At 37.3% G+C, this 27,739-nt stretch overlaps 2 protein-coding genes across 5 annotated transcripts in view; one reads left to right on the plus strand and one right to left on the minus strand.

The window, feature by feature from the left end:
- Positions 1–27,739, minus strand: part of PRKG1 (protein kinase cGMP-dependent 1) — a 1,171,371-nt gene that overhangs the window by 518,781 nt on the left and 624,851 nt on the right. The gene's annotated exons all lie outside the window — the stretch shown is intronic.
- CSTF2T (cleavage stimulation factor subunit 2 tau variant) lies at positions 2,026–4,120 on the plus strand. 3 transcript variants are annotated; one of them, XM_069460188.1, is made up of 3 exons: positions 2,026–2,751; positions 2,803–3,511; positions 3,620–4,120. In XM_069460188.1, the coding sequence occupies exons 1-3, from the start codon at positions 2,026–2,028 to the stop codon at positions 3,844–3,846; spliced, it is 1,662 nt and encodes a 553-aa protein (XP_069316289.1). In that variant the 3' UTR covers positions 3,847–4,120. The 3 variants fall into 3 exon arrangements, with proteins under 3 accessions (XP_069316289.1, XP_069316287.1, XP_069316286.1); XM_069460186.1 differs by having other exon boundaries at positions 2,026–3,511; XM_069460185.1 differs by having other exon boundaries at positions 2,026–4,120.

Genomic DNA, 27,739 nt, shown 5'->3' on the forward strand with positions numbered 1-27,739 from the left:
CCCTTCACCCTTGACACTAATAAAAGAATTGGGGTGGGGAGGGGAGGAGAAGACAATATTACTAGTAGGTGGCTATTTTGTTTCTCTGACATAGCAGGAAGATTTTATTAGGTGATATAAATACCTTATCACTTGTAGATATCAATTGTCACATGTCTTGGGTGAATAGCTATGTCCAAGACTGTTTTAAAGAATTATTAAAACATTTCAAGGTAAATGGATGTTTTATCTTATGTGTAGCTAACCATTATACTTATCTCAAATCTATTCATTGGACTAGGATACTCAAGACACATAATACAATTTTTTTTCTGAAACAAAGTTTCATGATCCCCTCAAAAGGCATATTTTAGAATAAAATAATTCCCTGTTTAAGAGTTAAGGCAAAGGCTTTGGAGCAGTGCAGTCCACAGACATATAACATACTCTATATATGTAATTCCAAATTTTCTAACAGCCACATTAAAAATGTAAAATGAAACAAGTGATGTTAATGTCAAAATACATTTTATTTAATCCAGTATATCAAAAAATTATTTCAGCATGTAAACAATATAAAATTGATGAGCTACTTTTACTTTTTTGTAATCATCAAAATCTTGCATATATTTTATATGCATAGCACACCTCAATTAGACTGTTAAATTTTAACTGGAAATACTTGATTTTTATTTAGAATTAATAAAGTTTATTATTGCAAGAGTAGATTCCATACCTAATTTGTTTCAAATACTAAAAAATTTTCCAATACCAAATATCGGCTTTTATATTTAAATTAATAAAAAATAAATAAAATTTGAAATTTAATTCCTCAATCACACTAGCCATATTTCAAGTACTCAGTACACGTGGCTAGTGGCTACAACCTAGAATAGCGCTGCTCTGGAGCTATGCCAGACCAACCTGGGGGTAAGAATTCTGGCTTTGCCTTTCAGGTTGCTTGGCCCTGGGCACTTTACCTAACTGGTTGTCTCTAAGCTTCAGTTCTATTTTCAAATGTGGGGCGGGGGAAACCCACACTCAATATGTTTCAACTTCTGCCTGCAAAACTAACAGAAGAGAAAAAAAATACACAATTTGTTTTTCCTTTCTTATTAGAGATGGTGGATTCCTTGTATCACATTTTAGGATAAAAATCAGAATCAAAATCTAAATGCTCACATATTAGAACGGTTAAATGAATTTAATTAAGCCATACTCTTAAGTCATAAAACGGTATTTATTATTAATCACTAATTAACATTAAATCGGTTAATATTATTAAAGAAGAAAATTGTAGGATCACGAACAGCACAACTGCTGCCTGTATGCGGAGAAAAACCTAGAAGGATTGGCCACCTATCAAGAGCGGTTACACAAAGCAACGGGGTGGGGGCGGGTCAGCTGGCACACGCTTCAGTTTATGGTTTTAGGCAGTTAATTTCTGAAAGTGTTTTTCTAAAAGGAGACATTACTTTTGTATATTAAGGGGCAAATCTGAAATCTGCTTTGAGACGACTAAACTTTTCCCTCGCAGCTAGGAATGTAATTTTAAATATTAAATATACTATAATGAAGAGAAACGGCTATAAGAAAACGGTTTTTCAGAATGAAAAACACGCCGCCTTTAACCAGCTTTCGGTTGGCGGTTTCCCGCCGGTGGAACGGAAGCAAAACCGCCCATGACGTCAAGAAAGGCGTCCTCTCCCAGTTGCCATGGTGAAGTCTATGCGGCCATCTTTACTGTGGTCGAGTCGCCACAAGCCTGTTGTGGAGCGCTATGGAAAGTCTTCAGACTAAGAGGTGGGAGAGGAAGCATATGTCTCACTAATAAGGAGCTGACAGAACCGTGGAGGATCGGAGGCTGAAAGCATTAGCTAAGTTACTTAATGGGATACAGGTTCCGCAGACAGCGGAACGATTTAAGCCTATCAGTGAGGTTTCTGCCGGGATTTTGTGAGCCGCTTCCGTTGCTCAGCGGAAGTGTGGGTCGCAAGAGGACAGACTTAGAAGAATCCGCTATCGGCTGTGTGCACAACCGGAATCATGTCGAGTTTGGCGGTGAGAGACCCGGCAATGGATCGATCACTGCGTTCCGTGTTCGTGGGGAACATTCCGTATGAGGCAACTGAGGAGCAGTTAAAGGACATTTTTTCGGAGGTTGGTTCTGTTGTCAGTTTCCGGCTTGTATATGATAGAGAGACGGGAAAACCCAAGGGTTATGGCTTCTGCGAGTACCAAGACCAGGAGACCGCGCTTAGTGCCATGCGGAACCTCAATGGGCGGGAGTTCAGCGGGAGAGCGCTTCGGGTGGACAATGCTGCCAGTGAAAAGAATAAGGAGGAGTTAAAGAGTCTAGGGCCTGCGGCGCCCATCATTGACTCACCCTATGGGGACCCCATCGATCCAGAAGATGCCCCTGAATCGATTACTAGGGCAGTCGCCAGTCTTCCCCCGGAGCAAATGTTTGAGCTGATGAAGCAGATGAAGCTCTGTGTCCAAAACAGTCACCAGGAAGCTCGAAACATGTTACTTCAAAACCCTCAGCTGGCTTATGCGCTGTTGCAGGCACAAGTAGTGATGAGAATCATGGATCCAGAGATTGCGCTGAAAATTCTGCATCGCAAGATACATGTCACACCGCTGATCCCAGGCAAATCTCAGTCTGTCTCTGTCTCTGGCCCTGGCCCTGGCCCTGGCCCTGGGCTCTGCCCAGGACCTAATGTTCTGCTGAACCAGCAAAATCCTCCAGCCCCTCAGCCTCAGCATTTGGCTAGAAGGCCTGTGAAGGACATTCCTCCTCTGATGCAGACTCCCATCCAGGGTGGAATTCCAGCTCCGGGGCCAATGCCAGCTGCAGTTCCTGGACCTGGGCCTGGTTCCTTAACTCCTGGAGGAGCAATGCAGCCTCAAGTTGGAATTCCAGGGGTTGGCCCCGTGCCTTTAGAGCGGGGGCAAGTGCAGATGTCAGATCCTAGAGCTCCTATACCTCGTGGACCCATGACTGCTGGTGGCCTGCCTCCTCGAGGACTGTTAGGAGATGCTCCAAATGACCCACGTGGAGGGACTTTGCTTTCAGTCACTGGAGAAGTAGAGCCCAGAGGTTATCTGGGCCCACCCCATCAGGGTCCCCCCATGCACCATGCCTCTGGTCATGACAGCCGCGGCCCTTCATCACACGAGATGAGGGGAGGGCCATTAGCAGATCCCAGAATGCTAATTGGAGAGCCCAGAGGACCCATGATAGATCAAAGAGGTCTACCTATGGATGGCAGAGGTAATAGAGATTCTCGCGGGATGGAGACTCGAGCCATGGAAACTGAGGTCTTAGAGACACGAGTAATGGAGAGAAGAGGAATGGAGACCTGTGCAATGGAAACCAGAGGGATGGAAGCAAGAGGCATAGATGCAAGAGGACTGGAGATGAGGGGCCCTGGCCCCAGTTCGAGAGGCCCTATGACTGGTGGAATCCAGGGTCCTGGCCCCATTAGTATAGGGGCAGGTGGTCCTCAGGGACCCAGACAGGTCCCAAGCATTTCCGGGGTGGGGAATCCCGGAGCTGGCATGCAGGGGGCAGGCATACAAGGAGGAGGAATGCAGGGGGCAGGTATACAAGGAGGAGGAGGAATGCAGGGGGCAGGCATACAAGGAGTGGGCATGCAAGGGGCAAGCAAGCAAGGTGGAGGCCAGCCTAGCAGTTTTAGTCCTGGGCAGAGCCAGGTAACTCCACAGGATCAAGAAAAGGCAGCTTTGATTATGCAAGTTCTTCAGCTGACTGCAGATCAGATTGCCATGCTGCCTCCTGAGCAAAGGCAGAGTATCCTCATTTTAAAGGAACAAATCCAGAAATCTACTGGAGCTTCTTGAAAGGTTTTAGAATATAGTTGGCTTTAGTTTCAGAAAGTTTATTCTGTAGCATGAAGAATGGGTGCAAAAAACTGACTTCTGCATCCCCACACTTGAATCGTTAGGATTTCCCTCCTTTAGAACCTAATGTCATTTCTTGTTGTCTTTTTATTTTTGTTTTCTTTTTTATTTTAAATTGAGGGTGGGGGAAGGAGGGATTGGGTCTGTTCACTTTAAGTCACTGTAAATAGGCAAAAATAGCTCTGAACATGATTATATTATGCCAAATAAGATAACAAAGAATATGCAGCAATATTAAAATGTCTACAATGTTAACTACATTTTTAAAATATTGAGTAAAACTATGTGAAAACTGCATATAAAGACTAAAAGGTGACCTGTTAAAATGGTAATGTACTAAGATTTAAGATTTTTGGTTGTATAACAAAATAAAGAAGTTTACCTCAAGATTATAAGGTATGTTTTTTGGTACCCCATTTAAAATATGAAATCCTATTTGGGGGACAATAGAATGCTGTATTAGGGTAAGCATTGTTTTAGTGTTTTAGAATTCTTTTGAAATGTTAGAACAGGATAAGTTTAAATTCGTGGTGTTGGAATTGTTTTTTCTAAAGCTGTGTTACTTGAAAAATCAAGGAACATAGCAGGTTTGATGTTGCTTCGTGTATCCCATACTTCGAGACCTTAGCTAAGCATGACGGTTTTGCTGGAACAGTTCTAGGATCAACCAGGTTACTTAAGTCTGCTTCTGATGAGACCCAGTAATCTCTTAGTAACTTCCTATTTTTTTCAATAATCTTTAAGCCCTGAGTCTGAATCTATATAATTCTCTCACATCCTTCCCAAAGATCAGTGTCTAGGGACCATTTGATTTGGATGAGTTATATACAGCATTGGGCTTTTCATAAATTGTGGAAGGTTTCATTAAGTAAAAGTTCTCACTTTCCTGGTCACTAGCTTCCCTACACAGATGATACCCATTTGGTCAACCAGAATCAGAAATTAAAAATCTTACTCCAAACGTTTAACATGCTTTTTAGCTTTCTTATTTCATAATCTACTTTTCTATCACTTGCCATCTTGCAGGGCAATGGTGTCATAGCTCACTGCAACCTCAAACTCCTGGGCACAAGCGATCCTCCTCCCTCAGCCTCCCTAGTAGCTGGGACTACATGTGTGTGCCACTACACCCAGCTAATTTTTCTACTTTTTGTAGAGGGGGGGTCTCACTGTTGCTCAGGCTGATCTCAAACTCTTAGCGTCAAGCAATCCTCCGGTCTTGGCCTCCCAAAGTGCTAGGATTACAGGCATGAGCCACCATACCCAGCCTGATATGTTTATTTTTAATGAATGTGTTATTCAAAAGTCATCCATTCTTGATATACTTGGGGCCTGATTACTTTTTTTTTTTTTTTTTGATAAAAGCAAATCTAATGAAATTGCAGGAACAGATGGAACGCCTTTTCTTAGATTCATTATCCATATAGTTTGGGAATTAAGATAACTATAAAGACGTACTATTTTCTGGTTGGTCCCAGTAGCAACACCTTGGTGATACTTAGATAATAGGCTTTTGTACGCTTTCCCCGGAAAGAACTGCGTTCCAGTGCTATCTTGTAGGTGTCTTCATTACTGAGAGTATTTGTTACATGGCCATGCACTATGTTTGCTTTTACCCTCTACTGCCCGCTTTCACTTCTGATAGACCACAAACTGAACATGGGGACTGTCTTAATCCTGTATGCACTATAGCAAAAATCACAGGTGGGAAGAAGGACAAAACATTCTTTCAGAGTCTAAGGGGAAAAAAAAATCCCATTAAGAGCACATAAGTTTTCCCCATAAGGCTTTAGACTCAACACAGAACAAATGAGCTATAGCAATTATTTGCATTAGAATGTCAATTAGAAATAGATGATAAAAGCAGTCATCTTTAGTCTGGTAAGGCTAATAAAATAGTCTCCTCACTTCTTTTCACTATCTGAATGTCCCAGTATTGATATAGAAGGTACAGAGCCTTATTTCATTTGATAGTAAAGAATGCAAGCAATATTTGCTACAAGCAGAATCTTTCACGCGTTTTACTACACAATCATAGGTTATAACCCCTGGCATTGTGCATTTTCCCTAATATAGATAGATTGCAGATGAAATCACAAATTCATTCACAATAATAGTTGAAGATGATGGGGTGAAACACTGATTCGCTAATGCTTCTTTAAGGCTTATCCTCTTGGGCAGTACATGTTTTTTGGGGGGCATTATGAAATGATCAACTTTAATCAGTGCGTGTCCACTGGCCTTTCCCCTTTTATATTTACTGATGATTAATACCAAAAATGTGTTTTAACATCTGCTGACTTCCTAGGACTTATGATTTTGGAGTATTTGATAAGATAGAAGTCAATGTGAATCCCAGGCCAAGGTATGCTAATCTAAGTGAGATTATGTATAACTTTTTGACGATACTTTTCAGAATTCTAATGGTAGAAAAGCATTTTATAAAAGAAAACGCTTAATATAATCACAGCTTACAAAGCTTCTTGCTTTTCCATGCTGTGATGGGACATTAACTAAGCACACAGAACCTAATTTCCTACGGTGTGTCAGGCCTTTCTCTTGGGTCTGATGAGGTCTAAGGATAATTATGTGCAACAACCTACTGTGGCAGAGAAACTGAATTATCAGTTACATCTCACAGTATTCTCACAAAAGAATGTCAGCCTCTCACTGCTTTATATTGTCAGCTAATCTCTAGCAGACTTTTCTGGTCTAAGCTTGCTTTTTTTTTTTTTTTTTTTTTTGGGACAGAGTCTCGTTCTGTTGCCCGGGCTAGCGTGCCGTGGCATCAGCCTAGCTCACAGCAACCTCAGACTCCTGGGCTCAAGCAGTCCTTCTGCCTCAGCCTCCCGAGCAGCTGGAACTACATGCATGCACCACCATGCCCGGCTAATTTTTTCTATATATTTTTAGTTGTTCAGCTAATTTCTTTCTATTTTTAGTAGAGATGGGGTCTCACTCTTGCTCAGGCTGGTCTCGAACTCCTGAGCTCAAAGGATCTGCCTGCCTCAGCCTCCCAGGGTGCTAGGATTACAGGCGTGAGTCACCGTGCCTGGCCTGAAGCTTGCTTTTTTCATCAGTCTCTTATTAAGAATGTTCTATGGTCAAGAACTAATTTATATTTGGGAAATTAACTTATTATGTTAAACTATTCATAAATATAATAAATCTTAATATTAAATACTATTAATGTGAACATTATATGATATTGGTATGTTATATAATATGCTTATGTATTTCATATATATATTTATTTCAGATCTTAATTGAACCAGATATTTTAATATTTTCATTTATTTTTATGCATCCTGAAACAAAAGTTTACTCCTTTGGTTGAAAATTCACCTTTACAAATATTTATATTACAAATTACTTTTCTCAAGAAGTATTAACTACCATGTTTCTTTTTGGTATTTTTCTACCACAATATATAACTTTGTCAGTAGAGGGAATGTATTGTGTCAACAGTGATGTTTGGAGTAATTTTGTCAAAAATAATAACAAATCTGGTGCTTACTAAATACTGTACAAAAAAATGCCCAAATATTTCATTAGAAAAAGGAATAAGATGTCTGGTTAATAACAGCTTTTTATAACCAGGAATTGATTTAGATCCCAAAAGTAGGTAACTAATTATCAAGAAAAAGAACAACATACTCAACATTCTCAATCGTAACTAATTTTGTATGATTCACTATGTATAATATCTGCAGATGTGAAATGAATCCATATGTGTCACAAAGTTTGGTCTTTAAAAAATTATATCTACTTGATTACTTATTTGTTGTCTCTCAAAAAAGTAGAATGGATAATCTCTTGGGCATCAAGAAGTCAAACTAGCAGTTTCCTCTAAATTATTTTGTCTCCTTTATTTAATTAGTTGTTTTACTTATAATTCTGTCTTGTTATAGTAGAAATATTTTTCAGTAATTCTGCATAAATCTCTGGACCACTTCACTGTACCCATCAGCCTCTGTTTGCTCTACTACTTCACGTTGCCTGGAGTGAATATCAAGCAACTTTTGCCAATTTAGGAATCTATTTATGTATTTTTTTCCTTGTACATTAATGTAAAGGCTTCAAGTTAATATTCCTCAGAAAAAGGATACATTTGCTATAAGTAGGTGCCTCGTTTCCTTTATCTTAAAAGTTCATTTTAGTAACATTCCAAGTGTGTGCCACATTAAAAAATAGTATAGTCAAGTTAATAATGTGATAGAAAGGTCAATCAATATAGGGCTTGCTTTTATAAATGCTTTAACATTTTAAAAATCACGCTCTGTATCCCAAATATCACCCTTGTTCACATGTTGAATCAATGTAGCAACATTAATCAAGACTAAAAACATTGCCAGACACAAACTTTGTTTGAGGAGGGTAAACACAACTATTGGCTATTAATAGAATATAATTCCTATCTGTAGCTAAGCCGATATACAAAATGATTTCTTCTTTTTACACTTATCAATCATCAGAGAAAAAGATCTTCATCTATTTTAAGCAACAGAGAAATTAAATTGTTGAAATCTCTAGAATCATTGTCAATGTTTTGTCCCTAAAAGTTTTAAATATCTTTGGACAAGGAACCTCCTATCAGTGGCTTGTGGGCCAACTGAGCCAACAGATAAATTTCATCTGACCAGCCCAATTTCCTCAAAAATTTTGAGTTTGAAAGCCTGTACGTGTGTCCTTTATTCTCCAATTTGGCCGCAAGCACAACCTCTCCCTATAGTCTTATATTAGGCTTGATTCACACAGTTACCTGCTGGTCCTTATAATATTTTGAATTTACAACTCCTGATTTTACTGTGTACAAAAACACAGGTATTAGATTCATTTGAAATTATTAGTGTCTAATTTCACAAACATGAAAGAGACAAACTGTTCAGCAACTTGTTCAACAAGTATATTTCTGCAAAACCAACCACCAACAAAATAAACAAAAAGCCAGAGCAAACAAAAACAAAAAAAGAAACATGATACATTTTTTATTTTTTAACTTATTATTATTTTCTATTTTTGAGATGGAGCTTTGCTTTGTTGCCTGGGCTAGAGTGCCCTGGCATCAGCCCAGCCCACAGCAACCTCAAACTCCTGGGCTCAAGCAATCCTCCTGCCTCAGCCTCCCGAGTAGTTGGGACTACAGGCATGTGCCACCACTCCTGGCTATTTTTTTTTTGTTTCTATTTTTAATTGAGACAGGGGTCTTACTCTTGCTCAGGCTGGTCTCGAACTCCTGACCTCAAGTGATCCTCCTGCCTCAGCCTCCCAGAGCGTACTAGGATTACAGGCCTGAGCCACCCTGCCCAGCCATGATACATTTTTTATTTATAGATTTCCATGAGGTATTCTAAGCAAAGAAATGTTATAGAATGCTAACCCAATCTGTATATTTCTCCCACAATTTTTTTGTATTTTCAATAAATATTAACCCAAAATAGCTACATCTTTTTCAATTCAAAAATTTATATATAAAGTAAGAAATATACACCATAAATATTCATAAACATTAAATGTTAATAGCTCTAGAATGAACATATGTACAGTATACATAGTGGAAAAGTTCCTTATCTATTCTTAACTAATTTTAGAAAATGATCCACTATGTAATTTCCAACTAAACAAAACAAAAAACCTTAATCAGATTATGCTATGCCCTGTTAAAAAAACCTCTCATGACTTACATTGCTCTTAGAATAAAATTCAACATCCTTACCCTGCCTTATAAAGCCCTTCTAAGTTGGTTCTTCACTATACCAACACCACATCCTACCACTGGCTGCTCACTCACTGCTACAACTACTTTGGGCCTCACCTCATTTCCTTCAATTTGCTACACTTATTTACATCTCTGTACTTGCAGTTTCCCTTGCTCATTGCCCACTCTTTCCAAGGCCTTTGAGTGTCACTTTAGTTGATTCTCTTTGCTCAGGACTTAATATACCACTTATTCAGAGAGGCCTTTCCTGGACACCTGGGAAATCATAGACAAAGCATATGTTTAAATGGTCTCCCCATTCTCTCCCATCTCCTTGTTGTCTTTCTTGTTTGTGTTTGTTAAGAGTAGTTCTCTTGCCTGAGGGCCACTTAAACATTTTGTAGGATTAATCTATGTTCTGTAATCCTTTGGAAAAACGTATCGGTTGTTCTAGGCACACAACAAACTTGATGACTGTCACTAATGGGACACTCTTTATTATGCCTGTGTTATATTTATTATGTCAATTGTGTTTGTTCCCAAACAGATCTGTGCTAGTTGTACCTATCACTATAATATATAGGTATGCATATAGACACAGACAGACATAAGTATAGATAGATATGGATCACTGCAATATATAGATATGCATATGGGCACAGACAGAGGTATAAAGAGATATAAAGATATAGATATTACATGTGTATATACGAAATATAATTGCAAAAAATATAAGGGTATTTTTATAAAAAGTATGTTGAATGCTTTGAAATATATATTTATCACATCAACTGTGATCATAAACGAGTTTATACCAATTGTGCTAATTTTTGTAATATACATATATATAGATAGATATGGATATATTAACATGAGTGTGAAAATGGCTATTAGTATGAAACTATGTTGAATGTTTTGAAAAGATTTTATAAAGATGAGTGGCTAAAAATGGACCATTGTTAAATTTTGTGGGATCAAGATAATTTTAAAAATGGTTTAGAAACCTTTAAAATCTAGAATTATGTACTCTGATACTTTGTTAAGTGTCAAATTCTTGTTTTAGTTTAAAGGAAGATAGAAACTGGTAGTCTTAGACAAAGCGTTGTGTCAAAACTTCAATTATCTCCCGGAAATTTTTCAGGCAGTGGAGAAAAAAGTCCTTGAGGAAATGTAATCCGAGGTTTGTTGCTGTCATAGTCGGCTCCCTTCCACCTCCATGGGGATTACCAAGGAAAGACACCAACTGCCACCTTTCCCCTTCCCCATGGTGTCCTATGCTCAAGGACGTGGAACATGGTCATGATGTCTTGCTAAGTAAAATGTGCTCCTTAGATCAGCAGCACCAACATCACCCAGGAGCCTGTTAGAAATGCATCTGGGGGCCCAGCCCAGACCTGCTGAAGCAGAATCTGCATTTTAATAAGATCCCCAGGGATCCATATGCAAATGAAAGTCTGAGAAGCACTGCTAAAAACTAATCTTAAGAGAAATAAAATAGAAAGCACACAAAAAGCACGTTAAATTATGACAAATAGAAGGAAGAATTTTTAATTTACCCAAATGACTGCCTATCCATTGGCAGAGAAGATCAAGAATTGGCAAAAATTGGCCGAGTACGTGGTTCATGCCTGTAATCCTAGCACTCTGGGAGGCTGAGGCGGAAGGATGGCTTGAGGTCAGGTACTTGAGACCAGACTGAGCAAGAGCAAGACCCTCGGGAGTGGTGGCAAGCGCCTATAGTCCTAGCTATTTGGGAGGCTGAGGCAAGAGGATCTCTTTAGCCCAGGAGTATGAGGTTGCTGTGAGCTAGGGTGACACCACTGCACTCTAGCTCAGGCAACAGAGTGAGACTCTGTCTCAAAAAATAAACAAATGAAAAGAATTGGCAAAAATCCCTACCCAATGTGAGGAAAATACAGAAGGTAGCCCCTCTATTAAAAGCTATATTGAATAAGTGAACAAACAAAAATCCCATTCCTTCACAGATAATTGAGTTAACATTGGGTCATTTAATGGGAAACCTAACAAAAAATATCATAGTTGAAATTATTGTTGTTTTGGGAACACACCTGAATGCATTTCATCCATATGTGTGACCCTTTTTTTCCTCAGAAACAGAGGAGTTGTGTTGAATTGACAAAAACAATACATTTATATTTATTATATATGAACGCTAGAAACATGACATATCAAAAATTGTTTCACCCAAGCTGTGACTCTTTGGGATGAATGTTGCCTTCATAAAAAATTCTCATAAAACCTGAATTGTCCTCCAGTCCAGCAAGTCTCATCATCTTCCTGGTAAGACATACTATCCAGACAGGAATGCTGACAGTAGGGTACTATACTTCCTTTTGTAAATGCCTCCTCCCTACGATCCAGGAATATTGCCTAACAAACTCTCACACAACTTATCATCTAGACAACAGAAGAAATCTTGAAGTCATAAAATCAACATACTTATGATTTAGTGAGACTAAACCTTCGACAGAATTCTACTGCTAACAATTTTTCAAACTTCATCTAAATATTCTAAAGTACAAATACAAGAAGAATAGTTAAAAGGGTAAGCCGAGTACTTGTTCTGTTAATTTCTTTTCAGAAGATTTATTGGAAACTGTATCAAAACTTGATGCTGCAATTTGTGCCTGTAAAGCTTGTCTTTGAACCTAATCATAATTAAGGATACAAATTAACCAAATCAACATTTGTTAATTAAGCAAATGAGGATTTTTTTTTTTTCTTAAAGAAAAGTTTACATTGGGTTTAAGTGATGGAGCTCAAAACATTTCTAGCAAACAACAATTTAAATTTAAATCAAGGCCTTTTAAATGGTGACATCAAAGCATCATTGTGAAGCTGTAAAGATGACCTGGGAACACAGGAATCTCTCCTTTTCACAGATGTTCAGATTACTTGTATTCCAGTCCTAATTTGGGGCTTCATTTGCCTAGGTGGGGGAACACATTTGCTTAATTAGAATGTTTTATATATTGGAAGTGAGATGATTTATGTGAGGATCTTTGGGTGGTAGGGATATTGTTGTCATTTTTAGTAATTTTAGAAATTTTCCCCCTAGTTAGTGCCTGTGCTGGGACATGCAAACCAGCTGTACCTTGACCAGTCATAACCTTGGTTTAATATGGCCAAAACTGCCCCTCCTGGGGAATGAGAGCTGGATTATCCTGGGTAGAGGAGAAAAGAAACTTTTCTGCATCTCTTGTCCATTCTCCCATTTACCCAGGATTATTCAAAAGGAGGGGGAAGATTGACCAGCTGGCCTCAGAGCCAGCCAGTGCCAGCCAAGCAGGATTGTGAAACTGATCTCTCGGGGGCAACACTGTGGGGAAGTCATACAAGTTACCAGGCCTGGAAACTGGTGCTTCATTGCAAATTCACTCTTCAAGGAGAGAGAGGAAGGAATAAGGGAGGGAGGGCTTAGTTGTTTTATTTTTTTTCCTCTAAGCCTTCCACGCCCGCCCCCCGAACCATAGACTTGTTCCACATGCACAATCATGGCTGGCCTTTCCAAGCACGAGGAGCTGTCTCCAGCTCATCTTCAGACACCCAGTATGTCTTCTGGGTCTTACTACCACACCACTAAAACTTTTTGATTGGGCTTTTTATTTTAATGAAGAAGAAAATGTCACATATTGATATGGACATGAAATATAATTGTTTGAAATGTTTTTCATTCCAATAGGCATTTTAGTCTGCACAGTAAGCAAATACTTTGAGTTGATGCAAAGAGACTGTAATAGTGGAATTTCAGACATCAGCCACAAGATCAATTTGAGGGGAGGGGAGGTATTTGTTTTTGAGGGAGAGAGGTGGTAGCAAGGCTCTTTCAAGTGCTCCAAAACTAACACAGATGCCGTCTGTGAGTTGTATATCCTCTTCTGGAAGGTTGGGTCATGGATAACACATAAACAACATCTATCGAGAACCTACTAAATGCCAGGCACTTGACATGCATCATCTCTAATTTCACTAAAACTGGAGGAAGTATGAAGAAATAAGCTCAGAGAAGTTAACTAGCTTGAACTGAGTCACACAGCTTATAGGAGGTAGAAGCATGTAAGCTTCCTGACTCCTAAGCCATTACGCTCCCAATTATATTATTCTGCCTCAGGGAAGAGATAGTAATAAGGTAGGACAGTGTCCACACTGGAGTTGAATTTGAAGAAACATCAGGGATCATTTTCACTACCTAGGAAGGTCATCATAGGTCTAGAGGAGGTGATTTTGGGGCAACAAGTGAAAGATTTACAAAATTAGTGTTTTGTCCTTGCATTTTTTTTTTTCTCCAAAGAACCAAGTAGCAGACATGGACTTTGGAAGAATAGAGGAAAATGAAAAACAAAACTTAGAATGTAAACATATTTATATGAAATAACAATAGATTATTAGACAGGGTCTCACTCTGTCACTCAAGCTGGAGTGAAAGTGGCAAAAGCATAGATCACTGCAACCTCAGACTTCCAGGCTCTAGTGATTCTCCTGACTCAGACTCTCACAGTGTTGGGATTACAGCCCTGATGTCTATTTTTTTTTTTTTAACATTTTATTTTATTTCATTTTATTTATAAAAATTATGTATCACAAATTCACCCCTTTAAAGCATACTAAAAACCCACTCAATGGTTTTTAGTATATTCACAGGGTTGTGTGACCATCACCACAACCTATATTTAGAACAATACCCATCACCCCATAAGGAAACCCTGGATTCATTAGTACTCACTCCCCACCCTCACTCTTCCACTCTCAGCCTCATGCAACCATTGATCTACTTTCTGTCTCTATAGATATTCTGGACATTTCATATAAATGGAACATATAACATGTGGGGTCTTTTTTGATTAGCTTCTTTTACTTAGCCTGATATTTTCCAGATTCATCCATGTTGTAGCATTATTGCCAATTAATATTCCATTGTATGAATGTACCACACTTTATCCATTCACCAGTTGATAGATATTTGTGTTGTTTCCACTTTTTGGCTATTATGAACAGTGCTGCTATGAACACTTGTTTGCACATAGGTTTTCTCTTCTCTTAGGTATATATACCTAGGAGTGGAATTCTTACATCATATGGGAACTTTATGTTAACCTTTACAGGAATCGTCAGACTCTTGTCCAAAATGGCTGTAGCATTTTACATTCCCACCAGTAACAAATCAAAGTTCCATTTTTCTCCATATCCTTGTCTACACTTACTCTTTTCTTTTTGATTAAGCTATCCAAATATATGTGAAATGGTATATCATTGTGGTTTTAATTTGCATTTAAGAAAATGGCTAATGATATTCAGCATCTTTTCATGTGCTTATTGGCTATTCATATAGCTTCTCTGGTAAAATGCCTGTTATCTATGATCTATTTACTATAAATAAAATAAGCAAATAAAATAACACGTTTCATGATTTCAGAATTTCTATTGTAGGTAAGCAGATAATCAGATGACAGATTCCCTAAAATATGAAAGAAATGAGATCTTTTGTGATTTAAGAACTGACCTGAGGTAGGAAGAGACAAGCTGTCAAGGCAGAAGTGAGAGTTGTCAATGATATTCTTACACCCTTTTGGAAACGGTAGGTAATCATTTTCCTGGTTTATAGCTGTGCAGACATTAGTTGAATCTAAAAGGAATTATGGATGCTTTTCCAGGGAGGTAGTACACTGTTACAATAAAGAGCTTGGTCTCTGCCTGTGTTAAAATTCTGGCTCTAGTACATACTACTTGTGTGACTCATTTCTACGTCTCAACTGTCAAAATCTGTACACCAGGCAGAATACCTCCTGGGGTAGTTGAGAGGGCTGTTTGATAAAGCGCTTTGTACCATACCTACATATAATAAGCTCTTGATGTGCAATATATACTAGTTATTGATGTTATTCCAAAATAAAAAGTAAAACGGTAGAAATAAAAACCATGAGAGCAACATAAAACATGGGCCAGCTCTGGCTGCTTGTCCAGCCACTGAGAAAGAAAGAGAGGGATAGAGGATGGGAGGCATCGTCTCAGCTATGAGGATCTCCACTTCAGTTGAGAGGAAGGGGACACTCCAAGAAAAGTTTGTTACCAGAGTAAGAGGCATTTTAAACTAGAAGGATCTGGTCCGTGTTTTGGAGCAGACTGTAAGATCTGGGCAGAGGAAGAAAAGTGTCACCTCTCTCCTTTACCGCTTTTCTTATATTTCCTTACATAGTAAAACTATATTTTGTACAAGAAGAAATCTAACACAAAGTTGACAATGGCAAAGTCAATCTCATGTTGAAAAAGCTTCTAAGAGCTGACTCTTTTTGAGCCAAGGGGCTTTAAGCTCCTGAAATCTTGTTTTAGACAAACCAATAGAAATGGTAACAGGATTTCATCTGGCTTGAGCTTTTATGGCTTATATATTTCTATTTCCTATAGCTTTATCCAGTACAATAGAGGGCAGATTTTTAAAAATGTGTTTCCTTTATCTAACACAAACTTTAATAACCCAATAAAAAAGTTTGAGAAACTGTTCACACTATTTGTTATAATGTTACCTATAGGGTACATCTTAAATGTTTGTTTTATAAATGAAGTGAAAGGGCTTTTGAAAGCCCTTTCTTCCTGCTTTCAAAGTTGGTACATACCACATCATAGTATCAATTAAACCTTTCAAAATAAATGCATCAAAATGTTATGATTTAATTAATCCTTTTAATATGTTTGTGTTTTACACATATATGGTGTTTCTGAGCCTGACCTAACAAAATGGTCCTACAAAATTACATGTATTAAAAAAAGCTTTTATGAAGTATTGCCAGCTCAAGTGAAGAGTATTAAAATAACACAAATCCTATAATTATGCTTATTTTACCATAACTTAGGAACTCCCACAATTCTGAATTACATCGAAATCCAATGTCAGAAATGTTCTTTTTTTAGTGGAATGCATGTTTTATTTAGGAGCCGCTAATGAGCATATTCTTTAACATTCACTTGGCATTAATTTAGCAAATACTTTTTGGTTTCTATAAGCAGATTTATGTAAAAATAGTCATGTTTTGAAGAATATTTACTTCTGACTACTATATTTCTCAAATTTTTACTTAAGAAAAATAAAAGCAAAGAGGATAAATTTCCAGTTTATAAACCTGTTCCCATATAATTAATTTAAATTTAATATTCTCTATCTGTACTTCTGGTTTGGCAGTCAGTAGCTTCATGTAGCTATTGAGAAATTAAACTGTCAATAGGGACAGTTAGGCCAGGCGCGGTGGCTCATGCCTGTAATCCTAGCACTCTGGGAGGCCAAGGCTGGTGGATCATTTGAGCTCAGAAGTTCGAGACCAGCCTGAGCAAGAGCGAGACCCCATTTCAACTAAAAATAGAAAGAAATTAGCCGGACAACTAAAAATATAGAAAAAATTAGTCAGGCATTGTGGCGTGTGTCTGTAGTCCCAGCTACTCGGGAGGCTGAGGCAGAAGGATCACTTGAGCCCAGGAGTTTGAGGTTGCTGTGAGCTAGGGTCTCAAAAAAAAAAAAAAAAAAAAATAGGGACAGTTAAATTAAAGTGCCCCACTCACACTCAGCTGAGGGCCTTGGCCTGTGTGCTGTCTTAGCTCTGGCTGCCCACTGCTGAGACCAGAGGGCAAATGGAGCTCCGGGAGTGGGAACACACAGTCTAGCCACTGTCCTGCCTGTGACCCTGTCTTTCCCCTGCCCCCCAACTGCAGGTAATTTCCCAATTCCCATGCACTCTCTCACATTGGTGCCGGAGCACCTCCATTCATAGTTCTTCTCTACTCCCACTTTCAAGTGGCTTTCACTTTTCAAGCTCATTGGATTACCTGTAACATATGGGATGTTTGGGGATTAGTGGACTCTTAGAAAATTGGCCACCAATGAATGAAAAATAAGTCGCTGCTTCTATTTGGTCTACAAATATGAAATGAAGATTGCCAAAGGGGAGGGGGAAACTGTCAATAATAAAACTGAAGAAATAAATTTTAAAATTTATTCACATTTAACTGATTAATTATGTAGTCACCACACATGGCTAATAGCTATCATATTGAGTAGCACAGACATAGAGGATGTTATCTGATGATACTTAGATATCGTTTTGGGTAATGGTTCAAAATCATAGATAGATCAGCTAAGCAGTTTCATCACTGATTTGCAGCATTAGCAACATTATTAAAACAGGTAGTCAACTGCTAGTGCCCTTGTACTTGGATAAATAAATTCATCACCTTATTTTTAATAAATGCTTACATAATAGAGAATATTCAGAAGACAAGAAATAAAAGTATAACTAGCTCATTTTATTAATTTTTCTTTTAGCAAACAATTATCTAATGCCCACCATGTGACAAAAGCAATGAGGATTCAACAAAACCAAAAAGGATCCTGCTCCCATTGTTTTTACATTTATTCAGTGTCTACTTTGCCCCAGGTGCTCTGAGCATATGCCTTGAGCTGAAGGAAGTTAGATAGTCTAGAAGGGGAGAGTCCCCAAATTAGAGGGAAGTGCGGGTGCTAGAACACTACAGTATCATAGCAGCACAGTTAAATAGAATCTGAATCCCCAAGTGTTTAGGGAAATTTTCTTGAAACAGACTGAGTTTTAAAGGTTGAGGGTAGTTAGGAGCCATCCTGGACAGAGAACTTGCATGAGCCCAGACAGAATGAACTAGCATGGCGCTACCAGTGAACTATATAAATAGCTTGGTTTGGTGATGTGAGGAATAGCAGGAGATAAGGCAGTGCCTCAAGAGATAAACTAGAGTTTGATCTTTATGCTGAAAGTTATAAAGCAACTGCAGGGTTTTAGGGAGTGAAATGAAAAGTTCAAATTGACATTTGAGAAAGAGCTCTTTGAAGGAGACCAATTATGAAAAAGAAAATCACAGGAATTCAGGTGGAAAATATGTCTGTGGCTCTAAATAATCCACAAATGATCCCATCACTTCATGGAATCTAAAAGAGAAAGGCTTTGTTTTTCTGAGAGTGAAATGTTCACTCTATCAAGAACTCAGTCAAAAGCCAGTAACAAAAAGACAGGGAAAAAAAAAAAAAAAGAAAACAAAGAGAAAAACAATTGGTTATTTCTTAAGAACTCTACTTGTAAAACAAGCCTTTTTGCAGAGACTACTGACTTGGAACTGCATGTATAATAAAAGAATGTTACTGACTTAATAACATAGATTTTCAGCAGATATACAGCAGTAAGAGAAGAAAGACATGTGTAGGAATAAGAAATAATTGATCAGAGTGAGAATAAGATCTAAATGTCCAAGGCCTTGTCTTCTTTGTTGTATTTCTAATATCTAGCCTAATACCTGGTAGTGTGTGCTCAATAAATGTTTATTAATATTTATAAATATCTACAAATGAATGCATCATAAAAGAATTAGGAGAAAATTCAGATGAATAATTCAGCCCAGTAGTCCCCTCAAACGCCAGTACCTTATATCCCAAGACAATGACTGACGTTAACACTGAGGCCCCTGTGGTGGTTTGCATGGAACATCCAGCCACTGTGTCAGACTTCACTCTACCAGAAACACTTGTCTCAGTCTTTTCTGGAGCTCTAGGGATCATGTGTCTGCAGCTTGAACCAGCTGTCTTCGAATAAGACATTTAACTATGGAGCAGCCTGTTTTCTGGTTAATGCCAAATACAGAAATAAAAGCTAACCCCCTTTCTTAGGTAATGTCATCTCTTTATTCCTATTAAAAAATACTATCTATATAATTAACCCTTTATCACTTGGGGCAAAGATAAATCAAGCACACTCAGGCTCCATGTAGAGTGGTTCCCACGCCCAATGACATCAGAATTTCAAGTAAACTTCTGAAAAATACACATTCCCGGGCCCCATCCTCAGGGATTCAGATTCAAGGAGATCTAACGTGGTGGTATATGCTAAGAATTTTTATTTATTCCATTTATTATTTTTAAAATTCCAATCCCAGCCATGCTTGAACATTAGAAACATGTGAATGCCCCAAATGAATTCTATTTGCTCGGATAGAAGGAAAAATCTACATATAATCCTACTTGTTCTGGTTAGAAGCCTTCCCAGACCCTCCCTATCAATGGCCTGCCTTGCTAGCTGCTTGCAGGGAGCCCCAGTGTACCAAGAATACCTTGCGAAGCTAACTGCATAGGTGTTGCCCTTTATATTTGCTAATGATTGTTTTCAAGCTAAGCTTTCAGATCATGCTGAGAAAGGGAGACCTCTTTCTCCCTGAATCCACATAGCTCTTTATTTTCTAATTAATGGCTTATTAAACCGTTATGGCTTGATGTGCCAACAGTGAGAATAAAAGACCCCCCCCCCCCGATCTTTAATTCTCTCTTTTTTTCCTTCTTTACTCAACTCACAGGAAGACCATAACATTTGTTCAGACCCTATGCTGCAAATTAAAAAAAAAAAAAAAATTCTCACATTGGAGAGATTGACCATGAAACAGAAATATGAGATCTTCCATGTTTCTTTCTCACTTAGGGCTTTATTAAAGGGCTCCAGGGCTTTATTAAAGATGCATTTAACATATACGCAAACATGACATCAATTTCCAAGTTGTCCCCCAAAGCAAGTGCCTCTCCAAGCACAAATGGGGAATGAGACTCTGTGTTCTGCCCCAGGGACTGGCATTGTTTAGTGTGGCAACTAAATCTACTTATAGCTAGAAGCAGAGAGAATTACAGTTACCACCAGATAAGTCTTTGTTGTTGCTTCTTCAGTCATTGGTAAGTGTATTTACCAATGTGCAGAATTCTCACAGTTCTGTTGTGGCAGACCTGCCCCAGTCTGAACCAAATATTCCTGAAAAAGCACACTATAACCTTTAAAACCAAAACAAAAACCAACCAACCAACCAAAAAAAAAAAAAAAAAAAAAATCCAAATCTTACAAACTTTGCATGTGTAAAAAAGGGACAGCTGAATTACGCATTCTGTCCCAAATCACTACTACTTTAAAATCAAAAAAATGCTGTAAGAGTTATAACCAATAGGAATGTCTGCATATGTGCATCAAATGCATGAAAGGCGCAAGAATGTTCATAACAATTCAGCAACCCAAGATATCCATCAACAGTAGGGTGAATACACTGTGATAAATTCATACAGTGGAATACCAGACAGTAATAAAGATGAAAGAAATACAAGCATGTGCAACAGTGTGGGTGTGTCACAAACATAAGGTTGAGCCGAAGAAGTCTACCATAAAAAGCTCATATTGTATGTTCCCATTCCAAAAATAGGACAAAGTAATCTAAGGTGTAAAAAGTCAGGACAGTGGCCACTCCTGAGGCAAAAGGAAGTGATAATTATTGGGAGGGGGCACACAGGGAGGTTTTGGGACTTGAAACGGTGGGAGTTACACAGGTGCGCTCACTCAATGATATTTAATTGGTATGTACACTTATGATTTGTGTACTTTTCATCACATTAAATTTTAATAAAAAGTTTAAAATTGCTTTGAAGCCCATTTATTTCAGGATGATCATTTAATTACATTAGCCTTGAATCAATGCCAGGAGCTAAGAAAAAAGAGAACAGATAACTTACATTAATGAGACACCTGCTATTACTTTAAAATAAGTAGTGTCATATAAATCTTCTCAGCAAATGGTTTCTGGCTTATTTGTGACCATGGAAAACAGCACAACAATGCCAAGCAGCAATCAATCACTACATAATAAATAAATCAACCTGTATTTAAAACTTTTTAATTTAGCAAATTTTTATGCTAACATTGTTATAAAGGGAAATAGAGGTAGAACTCTCTTAATAAAAGGATCCTGTTGATTGGTTCTTCACTTTTGCCACTACTACCTGCTTTTTGACCATTCTTTGTTCTGTTTAACAATGGGAGGGAAATGTTGAATTGAAATAAATTCTGAAGTTCAGTAGTAACTTTTTGAACCTCTGAGTAACATATAATGGCTTAAATGAAGCCTCACAATGTTCGTAAATTTTAGGCCAAGGGTTGTTTGGTTTCTTTGTTTAGTCTGAACCAGTGCTTTCCAACAAAACTTTCTTCAATGATGGAAATATTAGCCACTTGTCACATAGGCCCCCCCCTTTTTTTTTTAAGAGGAAGGGAGTGAAGGGGGGGTTCAATTTTTTTTTTTCTTTTTTGAGACAGAGTCTTACTCTGTCACCCTGGGTAGAATGCAGTGGCGTCATCGTAGCTCACTGCAACCTCAAACTCCTGGGCTTAAGTGATCCTCCTGCATCAGCCTCCCAAATAGCTGGGACTTCAAGCACACACCATAACACTGGGCCAATTTTTCTATTTTTAGTAGAGACAGGTCTCGCTCTTGCTCAGGCTGGTCTTGAACTCCTGGCCTCGAGCAATCTTCCCACCTTGGCCTCCCAGAGTGCTAGGATTACAGGCATGAGCCACTGCACCCAACAGACATGAGCTCTTAAGCACTTGAAGTGTAGCTAGTGTGACTGAAGAAATGAATTTTTACTTTAATATAATTTTAATTAATTTAAATATAAATTCAAATAGCCACATGTGCCTGATTGCTACTCTATTGGACAGTGCAAGTTTGATGACCATCTGGTCCTACATTCTCTCATAAGGTCCATGACATGCTCTGAAAAGATGAGGGGTTGTTGAAATGACTAGAGCCCAACAAGGATTGGCTGGGAAGATTTCAGAGAAGATGAAGAAGGCAAGTGTAATTGACTGGCTTGCACAGTTACCAGAGGAGATGGATTTATCTGAAAAGCTTGTTAGAGAACTATAAAATCTCAAAGTCTTTAGGAATATTAAATGGGACCCCAGAAAAAAATAATTTTTAAAATTTTAAAAGTATTCAAATTAGCAAACTTTAAATACCTATATACAAATCCAGAAGGACAGGGCTAAAAGCAATAGAGCAGCTGACTAGAAAATCTTTGACTAGGAAATAGGTAAGTAATTGGCCATCCTTTGATCTTAACTTAGTAAATGCTCAAAGTCCTTACTAATGCCCTAGTCTTGAGTCGGAACCATGCAGAACTTCGGACAACTCAGTGTCTTAGACACCCTGGAAGAGAATCTTTTCTTATTTTTTGGACCTAACAGTGCTTACATTTTTCTCTTGATAGATTATGTCTTGACCTGAGAAAAATTGCTATTTTACATCATTTTATTTGTTACTTGCAGAATCAGTCTTTCTCGACAAGGTTAGTAAGACATGATGCAGTAACTCATATTTTACCCATTCCTGTTGTGCCAGTATTAGTATCCTAGTGTAGTGGTCACAAGTGATTTTTGGTCATTTCCCAAATAGCTTAGAATACAGTGGCCTTAATAAAAAAGTGACCTTGTAAACTACTTTTATGATTTCTGGGGCAGTGTTATGATTCACATGCTACCTAATAGTAAGATTGATGTACCAATTGTATTTGAAGGATTATGGCTATAAAGTGTACCTGAAGAGTTCCTTGTAAAAATTTTTCTCACTGAAAACTACTCTTTCTTCTCATGAAGCAGAACAGAAATATACTAATATTTCCATTTTTAGACACTTAAGAAACATTTCTTCACACACAAAAAATGTGAAATAAACATAAAGCCAAGCTTGGATTAATTAAAATCATATTTCTTTAGCTTGAAGACCCTTCCCCCATCTTTTTTTTTTAACTTACATATTAACATTTATGCAATCAGGAAGTCTCTTAGAATCAATATGGAAAACAAACTTGCCAGACTCCAAGTAGAGGAGTCAGTTTTGAAAAAATTATTACTGCCCAACCAGATTATCTTTTAGCTATGTTAGAATGTACCCGGCTCATCCAAATTGTCACCTTGATTTAATTATTTCCACTGGCAGTAGTACATTTAGTTAAATTTTAGCTTATATTTGATTTCCTAATTTTTAAGATGTCTTTAAGAATACACTGCTGAGCAGTTTTGAGATGTAAAGTTATTCCTTTTTCAAAAGACTGCTTGTCATTCACCAGACAATGTGATTAAAAACAGGAGAAACTGCCAAATTTCTCATATCATCAAATTTTCAAAGTTAAAAAGAAGGTAGGCATAACAGATTTATACATCTTGATGGACCCTCAATCAGGTGCCAAACATCTGTCAAAAACTCCCAGCTCACATTTAAGAGTGGTCATTTAAATTCTAGCATTGTATAATTTAATTAAATGAAGAAATGAAATTACAAGTTGAACTACATAGGAAAAGCAAACAGTCTCTCGGTATTTTCCAGTATGCCTCTTTATATTCTAGTCAATTCTTAAGGTACTACAAGGTCACTAACAAAACCTAGGTTATAAAAAGCAGCATACCACAAGGATACTATTAATAGCTGCTTATGGCCAAAATATATTAAAATAAATCATTAGACTTCAAATGCAGCTATTCTGAAATATAGATTATGATAATACAGACAAAAGTGATACATAATTGGATAAATATAGGTAGAATTTTATTTATGATGGGTCACATATACTGAAAAATACTATATCCCTACATCCATATGATAAGAAAGAATTCTTTTTTCTTTTTTTTAGAGTCAGGGTCTCACTCTGTCACCCAGGCTGGAGTGCAGTGGTGTGATCATAGCTCATTGCAAACTCAAACTCCTCAGTTCTAGCAATCCTCCCACCTCAGCCTTTCAAGTAGCTGGTACTACAGGTGTGCACCACCACACTCAGCCAAAAAAGAAATTCTGTAAAAACAGAATGGGATCACAAGATGAGAAAAGAACCCACAGGGTCCAAACAGAGAACTACAAGTCATATCACATCATTCCTCAGATTTGATTATTTAGCACGAAATAAAAAGACTCAATAGTTTTCTACAAGATTCTTCATGATCTTCTTTCTTAAACCTCTCAACACCACACTTCCTATCATTCTGACTCCATCTCCAGCCAATTTCCTCTTTGCTCTTTGAACATCTCCCACCTTACGGATTTGTACTTTTGTCTATTCTGTCCAGATATCCATCTAAGTACTCCCTCATATTCAATGCTCTCTAATCAAAGTTCATCTTATAATATTGGTCTTTCTTGAGTATTCCTTATGAAGTATCGTTACTCTTTGTCCCCCCTCTTTTTTGCTTAATTTTTTTCCTTAGCACTTGTACCATCTTTTACATTTACTTTTTTATTTATTGGTATTTCTACCAATAGAATATGAGCTAAGCAGAGTAGACACCGCTTTGTTCAGTGCCTGGCACCTGGCAAGTTCTCAGCACATATTTATTAAATAAAGGAATGAGTACAACTAGAGTGATAAACATGAACTGCCCTTGGGATGGTAGATGAAAGACAGAGACTTGGGTATGTGCTAGGTAGAAGTTGCAACTGAAATCCTTGTGTAAATCATGTGCCTATGAAAGTTTATACCTCAATATAAAGGTGAGCTAGAAAAATCTCTCAGCCCATGAAGGGGACAGAGAAAGTAATTGATTGATTTTGTCTTTTTTTTTTTCTTTTTTGAGATAGGGTCTTGCTTTGTCATCTAAGCTGGAGTACAGTGGTGTTATCATAGCTAACTATAGCCCCTGAACTCCTGGGCTCAAGTGATCCTCCTACGTCAGCCTCTCAAATAGCCTGGGACTACAGATGCATGCCACCTTGCCTGGCTAATTTTATTTTTTAAAATTTTTTGTAGTGATGAGGTCTTGCTATGTTGCCCAGTCTGGTCTAGAACTCCTGGCCTCAAGTGATCCTCCTGCCTTTGCCTCCGAAAGTGCTAGGAATACAGGCATGAGCCACTGCAGCCAGCTGACTGACTTAGTCTTGACTCAGGGTATGAAATTAAAAAAAGATAAAAATCCTTTACAAATTGAAAACTTACCACTGTTTACGTTGGTTGTTTGTTTCAATTTTTACTCCCTATATCATCTAGAAAACCTCAAGTTAAGATGCCTCAGTAGTGGCCTGGGTTATATAAACATAAATTCTCTCTTCAGGAAGGCATATAAAATCCAGATCAACTATGATTCCACAGATAAAGTTCAGCCAATTATAAACTCACATGAAGGAGTCAGAAAAATCAAATAGCACAATTAAATACCAAAGATTTCAGCTTTAGACTTGTAAGATATGAACTATAAAACAACAATGCTTGTAATGTTTACAAACATAACACAAGTAATTCAAAACATGGTGAAAAAGAAGAAATATTTAAAAAGTCAGAAAGATTTAAAGAAATATAAAAAAAGAAATTCTAGAATAAAAAATATAATCATCAAAATTACAAACCGAATGGATGATTTAAAAAGTAGATTAGACATAAATGAATAGAGAATTAGTAAACTAGAAGACAGAGATGAAGAAATTACCCAGAATAAAGTACAGAGTTAAGGAGATATAAAATATAAGAGAGAATTTAAGACACATGGAAGATTAAGCGTAAAAAGTTCTAAAATACATTAGATTGATGTTCCAAGAAGAGAGCATGGAGAAACTAAAGGGAGACACTATTCAAAGAGCTAAAGGCTAAGAATTTCCAAATTGGTGGGACAGGGATAACAACAAAAAAGCTCAAATGAGATCAATATAAAGAAATCCACATATAAAAATATGTATCATAGTGAAACCACAGAAAATCTAAGATTAATAGCCATAGAGAAAAGGTACAGCACTGTACTACTGGCTTGAATAGCAATCTCCTAAAATTCATGTCCTTCCTGGAACCTTATATAATAATATTGCTGTATTTGGAAATAATGTCTTTGTACATATAATTAGTTAAATCAAAAAAGGTCATAATGGAGTAAAGTTGGCCCTAAATTCAGTATCACTGGTATCCTTATAAAAGAGAAGAGACATAGGGACAGAAACACACAGAGGACAGGCATCCATGTGAATACAGAGGCAAAGATTGGAGTGATGCATTTAGAGGCCAAGGAATGCAAATAAAGGGTTTCTGGCAACCATCAAAAACTAAGAGACAGGCATAGGATAGATCCTCCTTAGAGATTTCAGAGGGAACATGGCCTGCCAACATCTTGATCTTGGACTTCTAGTCTTCAGAGCTGTGAGAGGCTACTTTTCTGTTGTTTTAAGCCATCCAGTTTGTGCTTATTTATTATGGTAGTCCTATGAAACTAATATAATCACCTATTAAACATAAAGGAACGACAACTTGACTGCCATTAACAATAACTATGGAAGCCAGACGACAGTGTCATCCCTCGTATGCAAAATGAATATAGCTATCGACTTAGAATTTTGTACTGGGCTTTCTTATTTAAGAATGAGAACACAATAAACGTATTTGTAGATTATAAAGCAGAATTTAGCATTAGAAGACTCTTACTGATTAAACTTCTAAAACTATGCTTTAGGAAGAAGGTAAATTATTCCATAAAAAAACTCTGAAATACAAGAGAGAATGGTGATCAAATAAACAGGTAAAAATGTAGGAAATCTAAACCAACATTGATTGAATAGAATAACAAAAATAACACCATCTAATTTGCAAGTAAAAAACAAAATAGAGTAAAATATTAGACTATAATATAAAAGAGATTGGAGGAGGTGATCAGAGTTTAATTGTTCAGCATGATTCAGCAGTAGTGTGGAAATAATGATTAAGTTGAACTTTTGTTGATTTTAAAATGTATGTTGCATTTTTAAATGTTAATTGATAAAAGAACAAAAATAGAGATAGAAGGGATAAAACAGTAGAGAGAAATAATGGAATATATATAATAAAAACAGGCATGAAATGAACATAATTAGAGAAATAGCAGGGTCAATACAAAGCTGAAAATAATACTTCAGACATACTTCTATACACCAGTTGTAAGAAATACTGTCATTATGAATTTGAAATACACTATATGCTATTTCAAGTGACAAACCTGGCAGACTTGGATAAAAAAATACATACCAACTGAATAATAATGAAATATATACATATTTTAATATCAGAAAATATACGCTCAAAACCAAAAAACCCCAAACAACAGAGATGTAAGGTCACTTCCAAATTATAAAAGGAATAATTAGCAAATAATATACAGCAATCTTAAATTCATTTACATCAACTAATATAGCCTTAAAATGTATAAAGCAAAAAACAAAAGAATTATGTGCAAATACAGGCAAATCCATCATAAAGATAGATTTTTTTATTGTTCCTGTCCCTAAAACTGATACATCAAGTTA

Source organism: Eulemur rufifrons, chromosome 28 (genome assembly GCF_041146395.1).
Source record: "Eulemur rufifrons isolate Redbay chromosome 28, OSU_ERuf_1, whole genome shotgun sequence".
In the NCBI taxonomy this organism is placed as follows: Eukaryota; Metazoa; Chordata; class Mammalia; order Primates; family Lemuridae; genus Eulemur; species Eulemur rufifrons.